The sequence below is a fragment of the Chamaea fasciata genome, unplaced genomic scaffold (genome assembly GCF_029207755.1).
Source record: "Chamaea fasciata isolate MVZ Bird 193981 ecotype frontalis unplaced genomic scaffold, bChaFas1.0.hap1 SCAF_10, whole genome shotgun sequence".
NCBI classification, from domain to species: Eukaryota; Metazoa; Chordata; class Aves; order Passeriformes; family Sylviidae; genus Chamaea; species Chamaea fasciata.
In genome coordinates, this window is record NW_027094095.1 from 16,122,120 (window position 1) to 16,145,589 (window position 23,470).

At 37.1% G+C, this 23,470-nt stretch overlaps 1 protein-coding gene across 1 annotated transcript in view; it reads right to left on the bottom strand.

Annotated features, from left to right (window-relative positions):
- The window catches only part of RPAP2 (RNA polymerase II associated protein 2), a 36,212-nt gene that overhangs the window by 12,028 nt on the left and 714 nt on the right, over positions 1–23,470 (bottom strand). Inside the window, exons 2-11 of the mRNA XM_066192471.1 lie at positions 23,209–23,254; positions 22,336–22,450; positions 21,550–21,648; positions 20,508–20,573; positions 19,237–19,325; positions 17,040–17,075; positions 15,260–16,184; positions 14,856–14,950; positions 13,058–13,138; positions 6,893–6,961 (exon numbers count right to left, since the gene is read on the bottom strand). Of these exons, the coding sequence (XP_066048568.1) occupies positions 6,893–6,961; positions 13,058–13,138; positions 14,856–14,950; positions 15,260–16,184; positions 17,040–17,075; positions 19,237–19,325; positions 20,508–20,573; positions 21,550–21,648; positions 22,336–22,450; positions 23,209–23,254 (1,621 nt within the window). The remainder of the gene's footprint in view (positions 1–6,892; positions 6,962–13,057; positions 13,139–14,855; positions 14,951–15,259; positions 16,185–17,039; positions 17,076–19,236; positions 19,326–20,507; positions 20,574–21,549; positions 21,649–22,335; positions 22,451–23,208; positions 23,255–23,470) is intronic.

A 23,470-nucleotide genomic window follows, 5' to 3' on the forward strand; every position in this document is an offset into this window, starting at 1 on the left:
ATGTTAATCTTTTCTCCCCTCCAAATTTTTGTGCATCTGAGTACTTTTCAGTTTATTCCTGTTCACTGTGGAATACTATAGCACTACTAATATACTCCAATCTAACATTATTGATATGAAAATGTATCTATTTCCCCCAACTGACACAGACATTGGATCTTCAGGTAGGTCTGTGAAGCACTGTAAATCCAAGCAAATTATAATAGTCCAATCATTCAAATAAGTTTATTTTCTAAGACATAATTCAATCATAAGGCAGCATTTTAGGGCTTTCATGGTTTTCAACTACTTTTAGGATTCTTCTTCCTTAAAAACCATTATATACTTCACAGAAAAAAAAAAGACTGTCTATCATGTCAAGCCTGACATTTTCAACAGCAATATGACAAAGGAAATTACAATCTCTGGAATTAAAAAATGCCTTTCTAGACACTCTTACTGTTTAATGTGGTACAGTTTTACATTCCAAAATCTACATGAAGCACCATAAGAGAGGAATGATTAGATCTTCAAACAATACTGCTCTTTCACAGGGATTTTTTAATGAAGTTTTTCTGTTATAGTGGTTCCAGAAGAATTAAGGAATACAGTACTTCGACTCCGGGCACAATTTATTTCAGTGCTAAAGAAGAACAGGACACACCATTCAGCCTGCTAGAGGTACCACTATGACTGCGTGCATGGAACCAAACACATTAATCCAGAATCCATGCTAAAAAGTTTGCTGGTACAAAATACCTGGGGATCACATGACAGGAAGCTATACTAGCCTTTCCAGTGATATGCATCTCTACTTTTTTGGGTTTTTTTTTTTTTTGTTTCAGAAACAAGTTGAATTAACACAGATTTTTGTCTTACAATGAAGTTTTCTGTTAGTCAAAAACACTGCTTACATGTCATATCCCCACTAAAGCAGGCTGTTCTTTACAAAGTTAACTAAGATAAAATTTAAACTCTGAATATAAAAGATTCAAGTGTGTGCCAGTCATGTTTTTCTTTTAACAGATGGGTAGTCTTTCATGATAAAAATAATGTTTGCATTGAATGTATTAAGATTAATTATTAATGAGGAAGGAAGTATATTTTCATAGGGCTATAGTTGCAGGATTCAGTTGAAACATGAAAATTTCAGTTTGCTCAGTGGATGAAGTTAAAACACATTTAGTTTAACACTAAGTTTAGGGCAGCTGTTAATGTGAATTACTAATGTCTTACTTGCAACATTAGTTCAGAGCTGTCTATATTACTACTACTGTAGAATTTTTTCTATGCAACTATTCTATGCCACTGTACTACTTATGACATGACTTCCAATAAGCAAAGCTCTGATTATAGAAGGAGGAAAAACATGACATTAGAAAAAGAAAATCTTCTAAATGTATACCTTTTAAAGAAACATCAATTTAAAACAGTTCTCTCTCTGGGCAATTTTTGCCATCTGTTTGATCATAGTTATGGCATAAAGTTCAATGGGACATGAACTCCACTGACCAGGTCAGCTCCCCAATGAGTCAACATGCTGCAGCAGCCTTCTGAAATCTAGCACACTGTGTCAGAGCTGAAACACAAGTGGCAACAACTCACTCACACAAAAGGCTAAAATGAAGTGTCAGAAGAAAGTACTTTCCCTACTACTATATTCTTAATTCACAAGTATATTTGGAATATAAAGTTGCCAACAGACTGGAGAAGAGCACCCAAAATGATGGTTCGCATAAAAGTCTTTCTAGATTCTAACAAAAAGATTTGTCACAACACCACCACGAGGGACAATTTATAGCTTCATAGCTGATTGCTCTGCTGGTTGTGCATGATTGTCAGTCTGAATGCCCACACACAGCTGCTGGGAACATGCAGATTTCTATCTCTTGGAGGGATTTCCGAGACACTTGGCAGACAGCCACGCCCCTGCTCTTCCCTTGCACTGGGCAGCAGAGCTGGCAGGTGCAGAGATGCAGCTTTTGAAGCCAACCCTCCTCAATCCATGCAGGAGTCCAGGACACAGCATGTGCTAAGGCTCCACTTCTGCTTATGAGGCCAGGCTCCAGCACTGCACAGAGGAACTAATTATCCTGGACTCAGAGAGTTTGTACTGGGCACACATGAAAGTTACACAGCCCATCCAAATATCCCATATAGAAGGCTACCCATGAGAAAACCAGCATGGAAAAGACTGCAGCTGTATGGGCTGCAATGAGATTCATGGTGTCACTTCCTGCATAACATCACTGCAGCAACAATGGCAGGTTTTTTTGTTCCAGGAGAAACACCTTCTTGGAAACTGGTAAGGTTTCTTCTATTCTCTCCCTTGTGAAAGAGGAAGACATTTAAGTAATTTTAAAGTTGGCACTGACTAATATCCCAATTAACAACACTGAAATTCCTCAGTGGTACTGTTCTATGTTTCCTAAGTAACACTGGAACATGCCAGAAAGAACTAAGATACTATTGATCATGTCCACAATACGCCAAATAAGCAGCTTCAAGTTTGTTTAGAAATCACTGGTAAGTAAGCAAGCTTAATAGAAAAAACTGTTTAAAAGACTTAAGAACTGCTTAACAGAAAATCTATTTGAATTCACACTTTTTTATGCATTAAGACGAAGTTGACTTTTCTCTATTTCACACAATAATATAACTCCACAGATAAACACAACACTAACCATATTCAAATGCTTTTATAAAAAGACTCTTTGGATTCTTGGTCCTGCAAGCTCAGCTCTGTTTCAAAATGGGAAACAATTATATTTCTAGGTTAATGAGAAATGATTTTTCTCAGCTGAAACCAAACTTCCATCATCAGACATGCTAAATAAAGTATCATCCAGCTGACTTGTATGTGGTTTCTGTAGGAAAAAGAGTCACTCTGCAAGTCTGATTCATATCCTACATGTATTTGTACATTAGATTAATACATTTCAAACATTCACACACTTTCAGATAAGAACACAGTAGTGATATCAGAAACATCTAAATTCCTCTTAAAGTGATTTAGAAATGTCACTGCTGAGCAATAGATGTGCTCTTGTGTGCAGAGGAGTAAAAACACAGACTTGAACCCAAGATTCTCCAGTTCCTGAATTGTTATGTCCAAGAGAGTAAACCTCTAGAGTACATCTCCACATGACACATTTATCTAAAGTGGCTGCACACATATAATGATGGCTTTTGTTTGGTGATCATGGTCATTTTGAGTTTGCTTAAATACTGCAGCCAAATGCTTATAAACTAATCCCAGAACATTTTGAAACGCTTCAAAGCTTTTAGCAGGGGAACCCCTTGCACAGGCTTTGCAGATGAAGCTGACCACAGTTCACTGGAACCAGCCAGCTCAGATAAGTAAGATGAAAGCAGACATTTCCTGAAAATATCTTGAAAGCTTTCCATTAGTCTGTGCCAGGGGTATACACTAACAACAGAAAGTGCCCAACCTTGTATAGCAACCAATCTTCCCACTGCTTTCTCCATTCTTTCTTCAACTACTGCATTTATATCTATTTATCTGCTTCATTTGGTATCTTGCAAAGTTCTTTGGCAGAAAAAGATGCAACTTCTGCATTCTAGTTTACAATAAATTATAAAGTAGCTATTACTAGAAAAAAAAATTCTATTTAACATACTAAACAATGTAACAGAAAGAAACCAAAATCTACCAATGCCAAAATTATTACAAATTACAAATAATTAAGAAATTTGATGTACAGATAATTTTTAAGAGTCATCCACTCCATGACAGGCATGAATACCACTGTTTGAACATAAATCTCTGGCTGTCAAAGTGTACTCTAACAAGGTCAATCCAGCATTGCTGAATGTGCTATATTCATAGGAGTGCCTCAGGCTAGATTTTCAATAAAGGCAGAGACTGGCTGTGTTCATATTTTATACAATAATTTGATTGAATAAATCCAACTCTTCACTAGGAACATGAAATACTCCACTGTTGAAATCTCCAACATTTTGTACTTTGAGACATGCCACACTGTCCAGTTCCAGGCACTTTATTTCAATGAATGAGGAGCCCAGGTTTCTTCAGTAATCAGTAGACTCAAGAGCATATAAGTACTTTCAGCAGCTTTTCAAGGACCTGCAGACTATGAAGTGTGCCTAAGGTCTAATTTAAGCACCAAAATTAGACAATGATATCCATCATGGTGTAGCCTACAGAGAGTTAATATGCACACTCAAACAAAGAGAGGAGAGCATGATCATACCATAATACACTAGAATTCAATACAGCAGTAATGCTAACAGTTATTGTGTCCAGTACCTTATCACAGAAAGGGTTGGGGCACTCTGAAAGTGCACTGTGAAGTTAAGTACATCAAGTCCTCAGCACTCACTAGCCATTTATGTTTGAGAAGGAAGTGGTGAGCCACAACACTGATGCACAAAATAGAGTGCAAGCAAAGTCCAACAGCTGCTACTTGAAACTAAACAACCTTGCCCCCTTTAATACAAAACAAAAAATATTTGAAATCTTAGATTTTTTGAGGTATACCTTAAACCCATGCTCACTCTGCCTTCTGCAATCCCTGCACCATGGGATGGATACCTGTAGTATGGTCTGGCACCCACCTGGGAACAGGAAGCATTATCCTCTACCAGGATGTTGCTTTTGCAGCTTTACTGGTTAGTGTTGGCAGTAAAATGGTTGTCCTAGGTCTGAAACCAGGTCAAGAACTGTGAATAAATGTGAAAGTGTGTGTGACTGAAGACCCACTCTGACTCAGGTCCCACACAGCTCCATGATCTAAATAACATTAGATGCTACAATATGCATAATGTCTCCGTACAATCAAGGGAGAAGACTTAAATAGGGTGTAATTCTTTTTATGAGAATTATTGGCAATATATGAAAGGTTTATTGGCAGACTGCAGGAGGTGAGAAAGGGCCTGAGTGAAGACCTGTGAGGGGTTGTCCAGGTCCTCAGCAGCCTTTCCCTGCCCAGTCCTGGCTTCCACTAAATACTCAAGCTTGATTAGAATTTCCAAATAATTAAGTTTTTCTACTTTAATCTTTCTGGAAATAATGCAACATGTATCATCTTATTAGAGGAATCTTAACACTCATTCTATCTATCCCTTCCACATTCTCTCCTAAGAAGCAGCTGAGAGAAGTTGTTAAAAATCTCAAGATCATGAGCTTGCAAGAACCTTACAGTAAGCAGAAATCAGCAGGTTTTATTTATGATTTCACTAATATTATAAAGAAAAATCTACTCTTTTTTACGATCAAATATAATTTATTTCTTTAGGGATGGACCTTTAGTAAGTAAAGGTAAAAAGAGACTTGGTTCTCTGCTTAAACTGACTGCTACCAGGACTGCCTACTACTTGTCTAACATTTTAAAGCAGCTGTAAAACAATCATTACTTATGTAAACATTTACAGCTCATCATATGCAGAGACCGGCTACATACTTTAACTTATGATCAAAAAGAGACACCATTTCCTTAACTGTACAGAAACGACTTGAAAAATTCATAAGATCTGTTTCACAAATTACCAATTCAACCATAAGAATATATAGTAAAAATGACAAAAGATTTGTTCTTATAGTTGATAAAAAATTTATGCCAAGGCATTCAAGTAAAGTTACTTTCTGTGTTCTGATTTAATGAATCATTTGAGCGGGCTGTGGCTGGGTGACACAGATGTAAGGCTCGCTGAAGCCTGCTCTAATGCCTGCTGGTACCGTCTTCCTTGGGACACCACAGCCAGAACAATGTGTCAGACTCAAGTAATATCAAGGAAAGTAAGTGCAGTGCTGGGCATGCCATGAGGCTGGCCCACAATACTTCCTGACCTGTGAATGTGTGTAAGTACCTCTCTGTCCTACAGGCTCCAGTGACCCAGCAAGCCCAAAAGAAGCAGCAGCAACAGAGTAATGAACAGACTCAGGAATAAAGATTTTTGCAATCTCGTAATTCAAGCTCAAGACATACAAAGAATGGTTGATGGTTTAACCCTAATGGAAGGCAGAGCCTGGCACTGTGAAACCACCAGTGATTTCTTAAACATTTAACATTAGTTCACCTTTTAATACAAATTTGTGTCTGTTTAACAGTGCAAAGTTTGTGTCTCTAACTTCAGAAATGTACATGAATTTGCAAAATACAAATTAAGGAACTCGATGCATATGAATACGGCTTTTATAAATCATGCTTCTGAAGTGTAGAAATTTACTGAAAGACACTGTAATACCATCAGGCTTCCCATTAGGGAAATCATTGTAAAGAATTCAATTCTACAGTAAGTAAAACAAAGCTAAGGAGGACTGTAGGCACTGTAGTATTGTAATTTTAACCAACAAAGCTAATCCTCATAAAAATAAAATACTGGGTCCCAGTATTCCTTGGGAGGAATTCTCCTGCTAAAAGAAATTTCCCCTCTAAAAGAAGTTTGCTAGAATATTTATACCTATTTAGAAGCACACGTATCTTTATAGAAATAATTTGAGTTTAATCATAAAAGTGAAACCTTTTGAGAAATTAGAAGCAAAATGAGAAATGAAAAGCCTAACAGTTATGCCAAATCCAAGTAATGCAATATCCATGTAATTCTGTCCTAATGTCAGAGAGAGGAAGAATGTATGTCAGCACCAAATGGAAGAGGGTGAGTTATACTCCTACTTCATCCTGCAAGGCCTCTTTAAAACCCCTAAAGCATAGCTTTTCTTTTTTAACATAAATTTGTCCATTGATAACATTTGATGCAAGGGGGACAATTCTGTTTTGTCAAGAAAATTTCATTCATTTGCTTAAAAGAAGTATTCCTGTTGATTCCACAGTTAGTTCCATGAAATCTTTCTTTTCTTTTAACCTGAAAATGATATCTCAGCTAATAAGACAGTTGCACGTAAGAATATTTGACATTTAAGGGTACTTACACAGATAACAAAACAATGGCAATGAGAGTCCATTCAGGCATTTTGTGAATAATATTTCTGTTTGTTAACCTGAAAAATAATTTTAAAAAGATCAGTACATCAGAGTAAAAGTTAGCAGATTTTAACAGCTGATTTTCAAGTCTACCATTAATACACTGAGTTATAAAGAAGCAATTACAGCTGTATCTGAGCAATTCACCAGCTCTCAAGCTCCTGTCATCCCCTAATGAGGGAATTGAAGAATTTCCAATGTCCCCTTTTTTATATGAAATTGGGATGGGGAAGACTGAACAGAAGCTTTTCTTTGAAGTTGCTCACAAATAGTCCTGGCTGCTGTGAGGGCCCAGCTCTCACTCATATCGACCAGGAAATTCTCCAGAACTGCACATGAGTTTCTGAAGAGATGGAGCTTCTTACACTTAGTTTCCCTCCTGTTGGCTTCAGATGCAGATTTGCTGTATAAGCTGATGTGGACACAGACTGAATTTTGTAGGGTGGCAGTGACAATCCCCTGATGATACTTGTTTTTAAAATGGAAATACAGAATTCTAACTTATGCAATAAGAGCCAGAGCAAATATCAGAGCCATATAAATATAAATGAGGTGTGAATGAAGAACCACATGGATGTACAACTAAAGTGCTGCTGCACTGAGTATTAGCTGACCCCTTCAGCTGAACTGACTAAAAAACCAGATCTGCTTTAAGTCAAGTACTAATCTGTATTAAAACAAGTCATCTGTGAATTGCTGTCTCAATTTAGCAATGACCCTTAGTGTTCAAAACCAGCAATTTCATGGAAAAGTCACAGTCAAAAATGAAGCTGTGGCTACACAGGCACCCAAGAGAGCCAGCAGAATTAATTTTATTCAGAAAGATGGCACCATCCAACAGATAAACTGAGGGGCAAGTGCCTTCCTATGGTTGCTTCCTTCTTGCTTTCAGTTTCCCTTCCATGACCTTTTACAAATTCAGAATGAAGACACCCTGTCACCCATAACCACTCCTACAGGCACTGGTGAAGATAGTTCATTTTCAGCAAGCTCCTATCTGGCAACAAATTCAAATCTAGGGTTTTCTTCCTCAGTAAAATTACTTTAAAAAAAAATTACTTTGGGCAGGTATATAGTTACCAAAAAACCAAAGAAAGGCTAAAATTTGAGAAAGCAGAAGTATTTGTGCTTGTCATTGTTAAAATTCAAATTCTGATAAGTAATTCCCCAAAATTATATTCAAAATGGTGATTAAAAATGGAGTTATCAATAAGATCTTTAACAGTATTTGTTTATATTTCTCTATTTCAGAAAGGTATTAAAAATTAATAAAATAAATTTGTAATGATCAAAGCAATATTATCCCATTTTTCTCCTCAAATCTCCAAGTTTTCAAACCAAAATAAGATACTGAAGCAATAATTACTCAAGCAGTGTCTCAACAATCTCAGTTTTGTTCAATTATGAAAGGAAAAACAATGTTTTGCATTACATACACAGGAATCGTCATATCAAACCAGAACCAACATTTCTGGCAAATTCTGATTACATTTGCTATTAAAAGGTTCATTTTAGCAATTATTATTTGAAATAGCTAATGATTTAGCTGGCAACAAAGTCTGTACCGGGTAAACTGTTAAATTTTTCTGGCTACAGAGTAAGAGACAAAACAAAGGCTGAACATCTTGACTCAACACCGATGACAGTGATAAACACTACCAAGAAATGCCTGATGGAATCATCTTGACAGGCAATTCATATGTAACATTCCAGTTAATCTGTTATGATGAGACACAATGAAAGAGACAGCTCTGAGCCACCTGGGGAAACTCTGTCAAATAGAGAAAGTAGCTTTATTTCAATGCTTTACAAGGAGTTATTATTGATTAGAGCACAGGAAGGTGTCATTCTTGTACACAAACTGAGAGACACAGTTATTTGTGTCAATTAACTCTTATTCGATGTTAGTATTGATTGGCAAGGTCTGAACACTAGTCATTGCCATCAATATGCTATTTCTGAAGGAGGTAGTCAAAAGACACAGATAACCAGCAGGACACAGCAGTATGGATCTGCGGATGTACCACAGTCACTGCACTGCATGAACAGTCAGGTTCTGCAACTGAGTAACCTCTCAGTACAACACCTGTCCTAAAACACTTGTGCAGCTGGAAAAAAAACAGTTCAGAGAGATCAGAGTAAAGCAAGCAACCTACAGGTGTGAAGCCTTAAATAATAAGGAGCAGTGGAAGGGCAGTCACTTTCAAACAAGCTCTGTGTCAACACCAAGTCCTCTGAAGAGCAAAGCTTTCAGGAAACGGGGAACTGCAGGGCCTCTGTAAAAATGGTTCAGTAATTCTTTGTCTTCCTGCTAGCTAAAACTGTTAGCTTCAGAACAATCCATGAAAGAGGTCACTAGATCTCTGTCCTAAAAATATAATGTGGAAATATTACAACTGTATAATCTGTACAAAACTGTGTGTGTGTGATTTGAGTTCTGCAGTGAAATCTTTTCGGTTAAAGAGTTTGGCCAAATTCTCCCTCACCTACCTGGAGAAAGAAAACAATATGCAACTTCCCAAAACGGGATGTGCCCACTTTCTTGGCGTGTGTAGGGCAGGATACACAAGCCAGGAAAGCTGGATGATCCCAAATAGCTGTGTGGGTTGCTTAGTTGCTGGTTTGTGGTTCTCTCCAGAAAGACAAACTGCAGCCACCCAGCAGGACAGGACCCACGTGGTTTCCACACTCTGTCAGGGAGCCTGACTGAGCACATGGATTCAAGTGGCAGAAGCTTTCAGTATAAAGGACTAAAGAGTAAGATGCATAAAAATTCCATCTCAAATGACCTGATAACTGATGAGTGCCCAGCCTGCAAAGCAAGGGAACTCCAATAGGGAAATTGTAGGAATCCAGAGGAAATAAAAACAGTAAACCCAGCATCTTTGCAAACGCAGCAGCCTTTCCTTCCTACATCCAGATTCCCAGGCATGGGCATACATAACTGCAGTTCAAGAATCTGCCCATTCCACAAATCAGGAAACTGACATCATGGGATTAGGATGCCAAGTTGTGACTTTAGGGGATCTCAGCTACACCTGTATTCTTTCCAAAACTTGCACTAACATGACTGAAGTTTAACTAACGCAGGGCAGCATGGGCAAATACTCAAGCATGTATTGTTTTTCTTTAGGTTTCAACCAGGTCAATTTAACCACAAAAAGACAGCTTTTCTACCTCCTGGAAAACAGTAACATATTTACATTCTGTAATATTTTGTTTGATGACAACCAGCAAAAGTAAGTTACTATTTAACTTTAGGCCTTGAGAGCAGCCTAATTACTTGAGAAAAAGTCATTAATATCCTGATAGTCCCCTATTTCCACACAGAAGTTTGTACTACTGATTGACTTGAAATCCAGAACTTAAAATTCCACCGAACAAGGTAATAGGTAAAATAGGTATTAGTAAGTGTATATACCAGATAACATCTCTTCATGATACATACTTGAAAGCTAAAAGACTGTCTTGGACACATGACATAACCAAGCTGTAACAAGAAGTCTTGAACACATCTCACATAGGATTCATTCATAGTGTTCAATGTCAATGGTAAGCTCCATAATGGGAATTAAAATACTTGCAACCATAAAATACAGATGGGATCCTATTTTCCAAACAAAGTATTATGCCTTAAAGAAACCTAACCATACATTCAAAATCATTTATTCTCAATTTATCTATAAGAAGCTAATTTTCTCTTGATCTTTTAACAAAGTGCCCTTACACACTCTGGAGAATTCTTTGACATCTCAGTTTTCGTAACAAAAGCTTACAGGCACTGAGGGACTTTGTTTGGGAAGAGCTCTAACCATTCTAAAATGTCTCTTGAGATCTCTCGAGTGTGTTTCTTAGCAGTGGCGATTGAATAAAATGCTGCCCAAAGGAGGCTGAACTGCAAGTGTTCCTTTAAAAACCAATGGAGCTGAAAATTGTTGTTGCTTAGTTCACCACATGCTCTTTTACCCTTCTTCAGCTAAGCTCTACTACAGCCATGTGTTTTATCTATACCCTCTTTGGCAAGCTCTTCAGCCTGAAATATCTTCAGTACAAAAAGCAGGAAAGAGCACAAGCATTTATCAGTGCTCCTCCATCGTCATTAAGCATTTGAACCACATTAACAAAGAAAGTAACATTTGAATTTCTATATCCTGTAAATACATATACTGTTAAAAATTTATCCCAAGTCTCCCTGCCAAAGCATTCAATCCGAAACTTAAGAGACTATTAATATCAAATAAACTTAAACCTACATGCCAAAGTGGAGATTCAAGTCTATGCCTTCATCTTAATATCCATGAGCTTGCTCTTGTGTACCAACAGACCCTTCCACATCAGTAATGTAAGGCAGAAAAAGGGTCCAAAGGTTTTTATTGCTTCCCTATTTCCTGCATTTTTATATTATTTTGCTGACAATAAAACTCCAGCGATTTTGAGATATATATTATATTAAGGCTTTTAAAATTCTTGTATAGTGCCCACAATTGTCTTGAACCCCCCTCCCCCCCAGAATCCTGAATTTCTAAGCAACTGATCTGGAATCTTCAGAGTAAGAGATCCCCAAGAAGTTGCTACCATTACCTTCAACTTCCTTCCTAACAAAAAAGACACAAAAATAAACTCACAAAGTGTTATCTAAGAGATCAAAACAGATTAGGGGAGACCTTTAAATGAAGATGAATTACTACTACATGAGTCAGGTATTGGGTTAAAATCCAAATAAACTGGATTTGGTTCTAGTTTGTAAACCCACAAATGTGTGTGTATAAACATACATATACACGTATGTGTTTTCGAAGTCTGTTTTGGTTTCGACTCTCATTTCCTATACACCACTGAAAACTTTATATTCGTGCCCCATTGTCTTTAATAGGAAAAATTATTTAAAATAGAAGCTCTGTTTTTGAGAACCTCCAGGCTTTCTTAGAAAATCAACCACTAAAAAGTAGTTTGAAAGACACCAAATGCAGTTTCTCCAGTTCTATCAATCCATAAGCTGAAGTGACTACTAAGCATTGAAACCGCAGAGCAACAAAACTATTTTAAGACACAAAGATCTTACTCAAACAATAGGCATCTATACACTATATGCAAAAATATTTTCACTGGTTTCAGTGGTGCTGTTAAAATAAAAGGTGAATCAGAACTTAAAAGACTGCAATCACAGAATCAAATTCAAATAGTATAATGTTTTTATTTAAGAGATAATGCACAGAGTTACCAGAAAGAAAGAGAGAATCTTCCATAGTAAGAAATCTTGCACAGAGACATCCTGTTTTAGTGGCATCCTTCCAGACATGGGATAAATCATAAGGAATTGGGCAGAGCTGGGTTTTTATTCACCAAAGTCTAGATTCCTTGTGGCAAATGCTACATTAATGAGTTTTGGAAAATTTACATGTAAATGCAGATTGAGGATGTGGGAAGGACATTTCAAGAGTGACAATGTACACAGAATAAGCAACTGCTGTTGCTCTTTTTCTGACAATACTTGAGGATGCAGGACACAATCTAGGTTATGAGAGTTGTCTCCCAAAGAAAACCTAAAAATGTTCAGAGAAGTGACCATTCTGTTTTCCCTCCTTCTTTATCTCACTGTTTCCAAATATTGTTTTAAGTCCTACTGACTGAAGCAGAAGCTTCACTTGTGGTGATATAACTGCCCACTAGATCTACTTCCCTTTTAAATCAGGAACAAGACAGATCCAACTGACTGACTCTAGAAGTTAGTGGTAAAAAATATTAATCAGATTAAAACCATTTAGCCCAGCTGCAGGGAGCCAGAGCAAAAGCAAGGGACAGATCTCAGAAACTCACGCTTAATAGGAGGTGACGAGTTAGCAGAACCTTTAAAAGACTCACCAGCATCCTCCAGAGACCACTGGCCTAGTTTTTAAAAATCTACAAATACTCCTGGTGACCTAGCCACTGTCAGGAGCAGGGAAAGGGCTGACTTGTCAGTCCACAGGGAATGTGACATTACCTACATGAACACACAGCTAGAGAAGGGCAGATCTGCAGTAGGGCCCTCCCTGTGCCCAAATCACAAATAGTTCAACAGCATGTTTAATTCAGCAATTTATAAGAATCTCTAAGTAAAGACCAACACTCACCGGAAAGTTTTGACAAGATTTTTCAGCTCTGTGTAAACATCACCTGAAGCAATCTGAAGAGGACCCAAAACTGCAGATAATCTAGAAGGCAAAAGACACCAGTCAACATACATTTTCCTCTCTTTCTCAATTCTTCTCAAGTAGGACTTTTACTAACTTTGATAAGTTAGTAAAAAGGAAAACAGATTGACTTTTGTGCAGCAGATCAGGTCTGCAGTTTTTATTTCAGCTCTCTCTGTGTGCTGTTTGGGCCAACACCTGCACTTCAAAACTGCTTGTTTTTAAAAGTAAGAAGGTCTAGTTCAGGGTGAATGTGAAGTTTAAATATAGTTCTACATACATATACTTACTAATTTCACCTTTCAGGCCTGAAAAAATATTCTTGTAATTATGAGGATTAGAACTACAGGCCTTATAAATTTTTTGAAGGTTTGTATTTACTTGGCTCAAAAATACCAATACAAAAGGAAACTGCATGTCTCAATGAGGTATTCACACATAGTATACCTGCTAACCTCAGACTCACACAGATGCAACAGAAATGTCAGTCCACTGTGAGCTTGATAGCTGAAATCCAGATGATAGTTATCAGAAAATTTCAAAAGAGAGAAAAGTACAGGTGTCCTCCTTACTTATCTGTGCATAAAAACAGATAGACCACAAAAACTGCACATACTTTTAACTAGTTGTCAGGATTCCCAGATGATGGAAATAACATCCTTTATTTTTCACATTTAGGATTAAACTTTTGCCTCTATTTATTTGTTCAATAGTTAAAATTATCTGGCATTTGAATGTCCAGTGATTTGCATTTATATAGCGCATCAGTATTCTGGAAGACTGCACGTTTTACAAAAACAGAACACAGGACTCTTATGATGCTGGGCATATTCATTGCTTCATCACAATGAAAATCATCTCTTGATTGCGACAGGACAACTACATCAGCACAGGAAATTTAAAACAATTGACACAGACAAGACATTGGGGGATGGTTTGATTCCATGTCTGTGGCCTATCCACACATGGTGCAGAAAAACAGAAAGGATTTTCTTTTTGTTTTGGTAGGGATGGGGGGTTGGTTGTGAAGTTTTTAAGTTAAAAAAAGCTTCTGCAAAACCTCGTTTGGCTGGGTAACACAAATGACAACGACAGGAAAGTAAATACCCCTACCAAAACCCAAAAGAATCATGACCTTCAAACACTCATTTATCTGCACTGCCTTGACAAGGAGACTATCTTCCAGGTCCTCCCAGCTTTGACAATTTAATAATTCTAACAGCTACATCAGAAATGCCTCAATCTTTTTTGTGCATGTGTGTGTAAAGCCCTTTTATGTATGCGAAGAAGGTCTGATGTTTGGAAAGTTTTAAGATCCGGTTCTGAGGGCCTTTAGTAGTTGTAGCTAGGGGCATGCTGATACCAGCCATCCCAACATGCATTAGAAACTCTCCCTTTGCAAGACCTATGTTTAAACAATTAAAAAGATTTGTTTACAAGTAACAGCATGCTTAATGTACAAGACAAATATTGGCACTCCTCTCAATCAATTCCAAGTTCTTCAGTCTAAACTTAAGCAGTTGGTACCTACAGACCGTGCAAACTGACACCTGCAACTGTACTACAGCTGACTGCTGCAGAAATAAGTAAGTCCTTTAGGGCAGTAATGGGCTTGAGTTATGACTAGGGCCACCTAGAAAGAGCCAGGCCCATCCTTGGACAGTGTATTTGTTACTTAAAGCAATGATGAATGAGCACCAACTTCAGACTGACATTCACCAAAGTAAAGGGTACTTACGATTTTATCAGTTTTTCAAGGACGATTCGCTTCCTAATCTGCATTTGTGCATTTGAATCAACAAGTGGGAAGGTGAAATCTTCCTGTTGGTCATCCTGTATTAGACAAGAAACTTTAACTGCCATAACTTAGTGTTTAATTAAAGTCAGTACATCAAAAAAGTCACAGATAATCAATAAATACTTAAATAACTCTTATGTCTGGAAAAAAACCAAAACCCAAAACTACTTTTTAATGGGCAGACACTTGCATAATCTGATGCAACATACAGTATGCAGTTACTGGAATTTTCTCTTTCTCCATGAGAGATATTTATCCACCTGTGATGGCAGAAACAAAGTGCTATTCTTTGAAGGTCTATTCCAACTTCATACAAGCTCCACACTGTTCCACCTGACACTTACTTTGTCTTTGCTTCGATGTTCCCCTGCTTGTGCTTGTGTCGGTGCCTCTTCAGCCAAGATGCACCTTCCTTTATAGAACTCTTTGACTCGCAGTTCTAGGAACTCTGTTTCTTCTTTTAACTTTTCATAACTAGGCACAGGCTTAACTATTCCACCTGAGCTTGTGAAAGGTAAAGAGTAGTTCAAACTGTTTTCAGACTCCCCTACAGCAACAGTGCCGAGATCATCAGGTGTATCTAAGTCATCCTCATCAAGTTCTTCAGTCTCCTGGTTGACAGATACTATGCACTCTGATGAGCACAGTGAAGTATAGTTTGGGCCATAGAGAAATTTTAATGTTTCCTCAGTTCTCCATTCCATAAGTGTCTGCCTAAGCACTTCCAGTAAACTGCCTTTGGAATTAACTGGATGCCTCAGTTCAGGGTTTTTATATTCTGTTGAGTTAGCTAGTGTTCTTTTCAGGTGTTCTGCTCCTCTTTTGCTCACACCTAGAAAAACTATCTGTGATCCAAAGATTTCTGAAGCACTTGATTTCCCAGGAGCAGTATTGTTTGAAGGTGGTGCAGTTACTTTATTATGAACAGAGTGAGCATCTCCTTCTTCCTGAGTGTCTAATTTACAATGAGAGAGTTGTTTAGTGGCTTCTACCACATCTGCATCTTCAGTTTTAGGGCTGGCATGAACTTTCTGCGCATGCTTCTTTTTGAGGATGCTTTTTCTGGGCAATTGCTGTGCAAAACTGGCTGAACTTGACTGACTTCCTGGTAGGACAGAAGAAATAAATCCTTGTTCAGTATCAGTACTACTGTCACTGGCTGTGTCATGAGAACCAGATTCACATGGATCTGAAGATATCCTAGGATTTTCAATGTCAGATGCTTTAATCGCTTCATCACGTAGTTTCTCCTCTTCTCCAGACTGTCCACTACAATAGAAAACACAAATCATTAGGGAAATAAGAAATGGCTTTTACCTGCAATAGCTTTTCATTCTCATGTAGGAATGATAAACAAAGCATTTTCCCCCTTATAGCAGAAGTGTCATTTTTTGCTTTAAGAATCATAACTGCTCTTCTGAAAGTCTTCTTGGAACTCTAAGAGTTGTAATATTCTACAAAGTGACAAGTACAGAGACTATTTAGAGAAGTGAGTTCTCAGTTGATTATTGGTAGTTAGAAAAGAACAATATAAACAAGATACTATTAAAGACAGCAGAACAATGTCGAACAGCATCATGAATAGTGCAATTTTAAAATGAAGACAGGCATGCTAACATTAATAGGAACATAGCAGCCTTAAATCAGGGGGACAGCTGAGCTGTTTCAGCATATATAAGTTTGCCACCTAATGGCAAAGCATTGCAAAAAAAACCAAACAGAAAGCTGCACAATACACAGCAAAGTACAGTGAGATGACAGAGTAGTGTGATTTCATTTTGCCTGATATAGATCTTTTAGATTAAGAAGTACAGAAGCTGTCATCACATATAATTGGCACAATTTTCTTTATAAAGAATAGATGGCATAAAATATTCAAAGTACAAACAGTGTATTTGTTTCAGATTTCAACAGGCTCAATTAAGACACACAATCCAAGAGCAGCTGTACACTAAATCATGCTGATCAAATATGCTGGGTTAGAATCACAAAAAACCCACAATGTTTGCATAGGTTCTAGTAAGGTCTTCTTTATAACACAACAAATCAAAGATTCCCTCTTCATCTGCTATGATGGCAAATTTTCTAGCTACAGGTGCATCTAACAAAAATTGTTCATTGTACCTCCGTCCCTCCTTCAGCAGCTCTATGTCTGGTGGTCTGGAAAAAGAGAACAGAATGAACATTTTCCTGTAAAATCTATTCTCTGGAAACACACATAAATACAAAAATAGTTGAGTCTGGAAGGGACATCTGAGGACCTTCTAGTCCAACACCCTCAGTTAAAAGCAAGGCTAGCAAGAGCAGGTTTGTGCAGGTGTTCAGGGAGTGTGACTCGTGTGCCTGCAGTACAATGCTGTTACAGTGAATAGAATTTAACCCAGTCACACACAGGTTTGTCAAAAAGGACCTCTGCAAGGCTCTAGTCTGATCTGCTTGAAATGCAACTGTCACCAGCACTTGCTTAGGTCAGCCAGAGATTCATGAAGTTTAAATCTTGAAATCCTCCAAAGATGGAGATTTCAAAACATTGTTGAGTACCCTGTTTCATTCCACCATAACCTTAGTACAGTATTTTTCCAAATGTCCATCCTGAACCATTTATGTGATTATCTGTGGCCATTAACCAAGAATAGTTTGGCTCTGTAATATTTCTAACTATTTTCAACTAGTTGTACACTGCTTTCAGATCACCCTTTGGTGTCTTCTTCAAACAAGTGAACATACCAAGATCCTCACAGATCATAAGGTTCCTGTAGCAAAGACAATCCTGGGCTATTTATAGGAAAATGTTCCAATTAATGTAAAAATATAAGTATTCAGAATATTTTTAGTTGCCTTAAATTTTACTTTGTTAAAAATTAGGCTATCAAGTTATATTTTTTTAAGAAATTGATTTTCAAAGGTTTCCAGAAACTAAAAATATTACTAAACAAATTCTGACGGGTTTCTTTCCAAAGCTCTACTTGCAATTAATTTATTTCAATTCAGTAATGAGGCAGCGTCACAGTCCTATTCGTCTTATCTAATAGCAAATGTTAAAAAAGCTCATGTATTCTGTGAGTGGAAGAAAACCTTTTAAACAGGCACTAAATGCAGGTCAGTGCACTAATACCTTTCAATATGCAAAAGACCTCGCAGGAAAGCTGCACCACTCATATCAATAAACTGAGTTTGGAAACTAAAGATGATAACAGAGTGGTTTAAATTATTAGGTCCATATAATTCTTCTTTGGAGTTTTAAGTGGAGGTTGTAGTCTTTTCTGGCAAAGGAATTTCAGATATTCTACTGTGTCAGTGTGTATCTGTGTGTGCACATGTTTGTGGTTGTGCAGATGTGTAGCTAGCCAAGAACTTGTTTGTTTTGTTTGTTGAAAATACTGCCTCCCCACCACCACCCGGCATAAATATTTAACTATATCAGGCATAACAGAACTATACACTTTAGAAGAGTAAAGGGAGATTTTAGAATTACTTTTCTTAAAGACAGCAAAACAATACCTCAAAAGCACTGACAAACCTAAACTTTTAATGAAGAGTCTAGTTTTACCTACTAGAATACCTCAGATGTGATGAAGCTGCTCTAAAGCTCTTCTCTCACTGATCATATATTTCATGTGACACATATAACTCCAGCTAGTTTCTTTTGCTGAAAACCAGGAGACTATGACAAGTAGTGTCTTGGAGAATGAAAGCTGAGTAAATCTGCTGAACATTCTCTAGGCCAGTCTTTATTGTTCAACAGTGACACCCACTGGCTCCACTGATTATTTGCAAGCCTGTGTTTCCTAAGCTGGGAACATGGACTGCAAAATGCATATTGCAGGAAGAACAAGAAATGGGCAATCAGAAATTTAGATTGGACAAACAACCTCTTTATGTTATAGACTGCTTTCAAATGCAAGCATTCACTGTCTAAGCTTAAGATCAATGCCAAGCCCTGTGCTAAAATTAGAAAATCTCTTGTAACAGAGTAAGATTATTTCATCCTGTACATTATATGGTTTGTAAAAATTCAATCCTAGACATTTCATTTTAAAGTTAATAGAGTTAACGATTATTTCTGACTACTCTGTCCTCTAAATAAACATGATCATGTGTGCTAAGTAGATGTGAGTAGTACTGATCCATGTCAATTACTGTAATCCATACAGCTACAACACTTTTGAAACAAACACTATGCTAAGGCAACATATTAACATCAGCTACCTCTGCTTCAGCCAAATCATTCTGATGTGCTGCAGCTACTTAATTACCACTGCACATGCACAGAGAGATAATATTCTCAAAAGGTGCAGGGAATGTATAAGATTATACTTACTTTTCTTCTTCTCTCATCCACACTGGACTTTTGGAAATTTGAGCTTCAAAATATTTAGATGCTCTATAGCAAAAGTTGCTGCAAAAGCACTGGCAATGAGAGAAAGCAAGAAAACACAGCTAAAACCAACTTTAATACATAGAAAGGTACAAAAGTAGTTGCTTTTAATGCCTGAAAATTAAGTACCAATACATGTTTCTTTTCAAACCTATGGCCAGGTTTTTAGTTCACCTGAGAAAGCCAACCTATCAAATAAGTCTATCCCATTCTGCACAAGCCACATTTAGCTGCTTCTTTCTTCCCTGTTTTTCTGCTTTCTGCACTTTTATTACACACTGAGAAGCAAACCAGTGTTGGAGTCTATATAACAATAATTTTACAAAAACCCCAACAAACCAAATGGTTCAAAGAGCAACCCATAACCCAATATGCTGTTCATACAGTTTGGAAGACATACTATAAAATTCAGATGGTTAATAATGAAAATTTTGGTTAGTAACAGAACCTGGTATTTTGCAATACTTGGAACAACACCTAAAAATCTGCAGCATCTTTGAAAAATTGATTTGCAAACTTGCATCACAAGGGAAGAAGACAAAGCATCCCACTTCTTGTTGGAGTCTTGCCTGATTGCTCAAGAAAGAAATTCCTAAAATTTTGTGCGTCCCAGAGTTTTAATCAGAGGAAAGGAATGCATACTAATGACACTGAAGAAATTTGTTCTGTAACTGGAAACATTTATCTTATAATTTAGTGTCTAAGCACCTGTAGGTGACTCCGTATCCTGTGAACTGGCAAAGATGACTTTTAAGCAGCCTCGTGTGAATATGCTTCCAGAAAGAAACATTTTGTGAAGAGTTAGGTTTTATGTTGAAACACCCTCAAAAAAGAAACCTAAATGTTCCCCCAAAAAGAACACTAAGGTATATAAAATGTAACTTGTACTACATTACTGCAAACTTCAGTGATTGAAAAGGATGTGCACTTTGGCCTTAATAAAACCCACTGACTATGCTGGAGCAAAATAAAGAATACTTCTTCACAAATGCCTGTAACAGATCAGCTGCGCCACATTCGAACAGCTATCCAAGTAAAACTTTCCATGTTCAAACAGTTCATGTTTTCCATGTTCAAACAGTTTGTGAAAATTATTTTCATATGGATCCCAGACATATTGGCCTCTGAATCAAGCCACTGTATGAATGCTGTTACAAAATGCAATTCTGATGTTGCCATTGGACATGTCCCAGAAATACAACTTGTTACCATACCTTTCTTTCAGTGATATCATAAACTCTGTTCGTTTTTGTTGAAATTTTGTACTTCTGCTTTGGCACCTAAAACAACATATTTTCATCAGCAAGACTGTCAATTCCATCGTGGCTACACAGAAAACTTCATTCTTAATTCACATATTTGGGTATGTGCAATATTTTCTATTTAACTGAATTGCATGCTACAACCACCTCTTCTCTCAATCCTTCTGATGTTGCACCTTCTCAGTAAAAGGCAGCTCCACAGCCATAAGAAAACTAGTGCTGAACAAAAAGCAATGGAGCTACCATGGCAGAAGCTTTTCTCATGTGTAAGTGCTGAGCAATTACAGACAGGTCCTTCCTTAATCCAGATCTATTTATATGTGTGTGAGACCGTAATGTCAGACCCCCACCACTACCCAGACAAACCCAGAGGAACCAGGTAAACTGTAACAGTTCTGAAATGAACATCTGTGCAAATATATGAAGTCCAAAACAGTAAGTTGTTTTGTACTTGACTAGATTGTTTTCAGATAAATCAGGTGTAGCACTGGTATTACATCACAGATTATCTAACTGTCCTCTGAGTTCTGCTTAAGCTCTCGTGCATCACACCTAAACAGGGGTAACTCCTCTTGACACAGCTGACACACATTTTCATAGCAGATATATATGCACTCACATAATAAGATCCCTGCATTGTATTGTCTTTTCACTTCAGTCCTTCTCATAGACATATGTTGCTACACTGACAGAAGACTTCAAAGTTTTTTCATTCACAAAGGAAGGCCATGAAGCCACAACTCATTAATCTTTATCACTGTCAAAACAAATGCACCGATTGTGATTCTGATCATACAATAACTGCTGTCTACTGATCAAATCTTACCTTTCACTTCGGACGGATTATACTGAAATGGAATTATATAATGCCTGGCTCGTTACTTGACAGTAAGCTGTGCTTAATATTCTAAGTTTAAAATTTAAAAAAAAATGCAAGAGAATAAAAATTGTGAAAAGATTCCTTTGATAACAACATTAAGGAAAAACAACTTACATTTTCCAGTTTGTTCTGACATAGAGGATAACCACACAGTTTGATGATAGACCGTTCATCAACAACATCTTTATAGTGAGATGGAGTAATACCTTTTCCCTAAAATGACAAGAAAATAGTTCAACAACAGATACTGGAAAACTTGTCAGTTTTTGTACGCAAAACATCTCTTAAGCATATAAATATCTTAAATTTTATACCAGTTACCGATTAAGTTTAATAAACTTAAACAACATTGAGAACCTACAGAGTAAAAAAGGTAAGAAGGTTAACAGAGAAGGAGAACAGACGTGGACATTTATTTTTTACGTCTACAAGACCTTCATAATTTTGCCTCTAGTGTGGCACCCATTTCTGTAATTTTCCTCTATTTATGTATTTTGTACACCTATTAATCAACCTGTTTACAACCTGAACAAGAGTAATCCTCATACTGTTCCAGCAAAACTCTGCTGCCAGATAATTGGTGCATTATAGAGACTTTGTCTAAATTTACAGATGGTATGATGTAAACCTAAATTTTTACAACTCATCTGTGAGTCCAGAACCACAGAGGTATAAACAAAGGCTGTGATAAAAGATGGAGGATTCATTAATGGACACAGTCCTGCAAAACTAGGGCATGTTTTCACTGCAGAACCCTTAAAAATAAGGAAATTTTTAAGGGCTGGTACAAGAAGGAATCAATGGTTTGGCTATTTTAAACTGCAGCAAATTGTTTCAAAACCTTCAGAAAAAAAGTACCACACCAAGATACAAAACAGCATAAAAAGTTGCAACACCTACACAATTTAGAAGGAAATCTTCCGTAATGTCTTCTTCCAGGAGCTGTTCAACTATAGACAATGCTTTTTTCTCACATTCAATCTTCTTTCTCAGTGCAGCCTCCAGAGCTGCCTTCCTGTAACAAAACAGACACTGAACGATAAAGAGGGCAGATTTCCATAAACAATTTTCCAGTTGTACTTTTATCTTTTTTTCTGAAATACAGCTTGCATTTTTCCGCATCACACCATGTTGGCCAAACAAAGCAACAAGTAACTGGACTAGTAATTCTGTTATAACTACAAAGGGTTATGTATTTTATGTTGGTTGGCTTTATTTGCTGGTCAAGAAAAGTATTTACTTTTACTGTATTGCAACACACTCCCCAAATTTTCTCACAAGAGGGAAATCCAGAACTGGGTGGACAAAGAACCTGGGACAATTTATGGAGTGTTGTCAGGAGAAAAGGAACTGTGTAAGACATGAAGAATGAGAAGAAAAAAAGAACTAGGACATGACTGAGTGTGAGGTTACAAAGTAAAGAAAAGAATAAAATAAATGTCACTTCTTAAGTGTTTTTTGATGTAAGTAATTATAAATGGCAGGTATATAAAGAAGTAAGATAGCAAAAAGCAAGTACTACACACCAAGGAAATACAATTTTGGATGTTAGATTACAAACTTTTAGTATATTACACAATGCTGAGACGTGCATGCTGTTAGAAGTTACACAGCATCACTCCAGTCATGTCTACATGATGTTGATGCCGGTGATTTACTGAAGTTAGTCGTGGTACTCTGAGAAAGCAAAGCCTCTGCCACGCAGAGACTGCAATTTCAAAGTGAGGCAAAACAACACAAACATCAACACATACTGTTCCTCAGAAATCATACCTCTGAGCAGCATCTTCATTTTTCTGAGCAGCTGAATGCTTATTTCCTAGAAATTAAATATTCAAATATAGAAATTAGTGTACTTTCTTAATAGCAGAAAATGTTGGAACATGGAAAATATTAAAACCTCTAAACTGTAAGCACAACCAAGATAATTGCTTAGTAACTTGCTTTTGATGGCTGTGATTTCAGTAAGCTGGTATTCAGCAACCAGTTAGACACACTTTTCAAAGTGTGAAAACAGGACCAATTCCTCTCACTG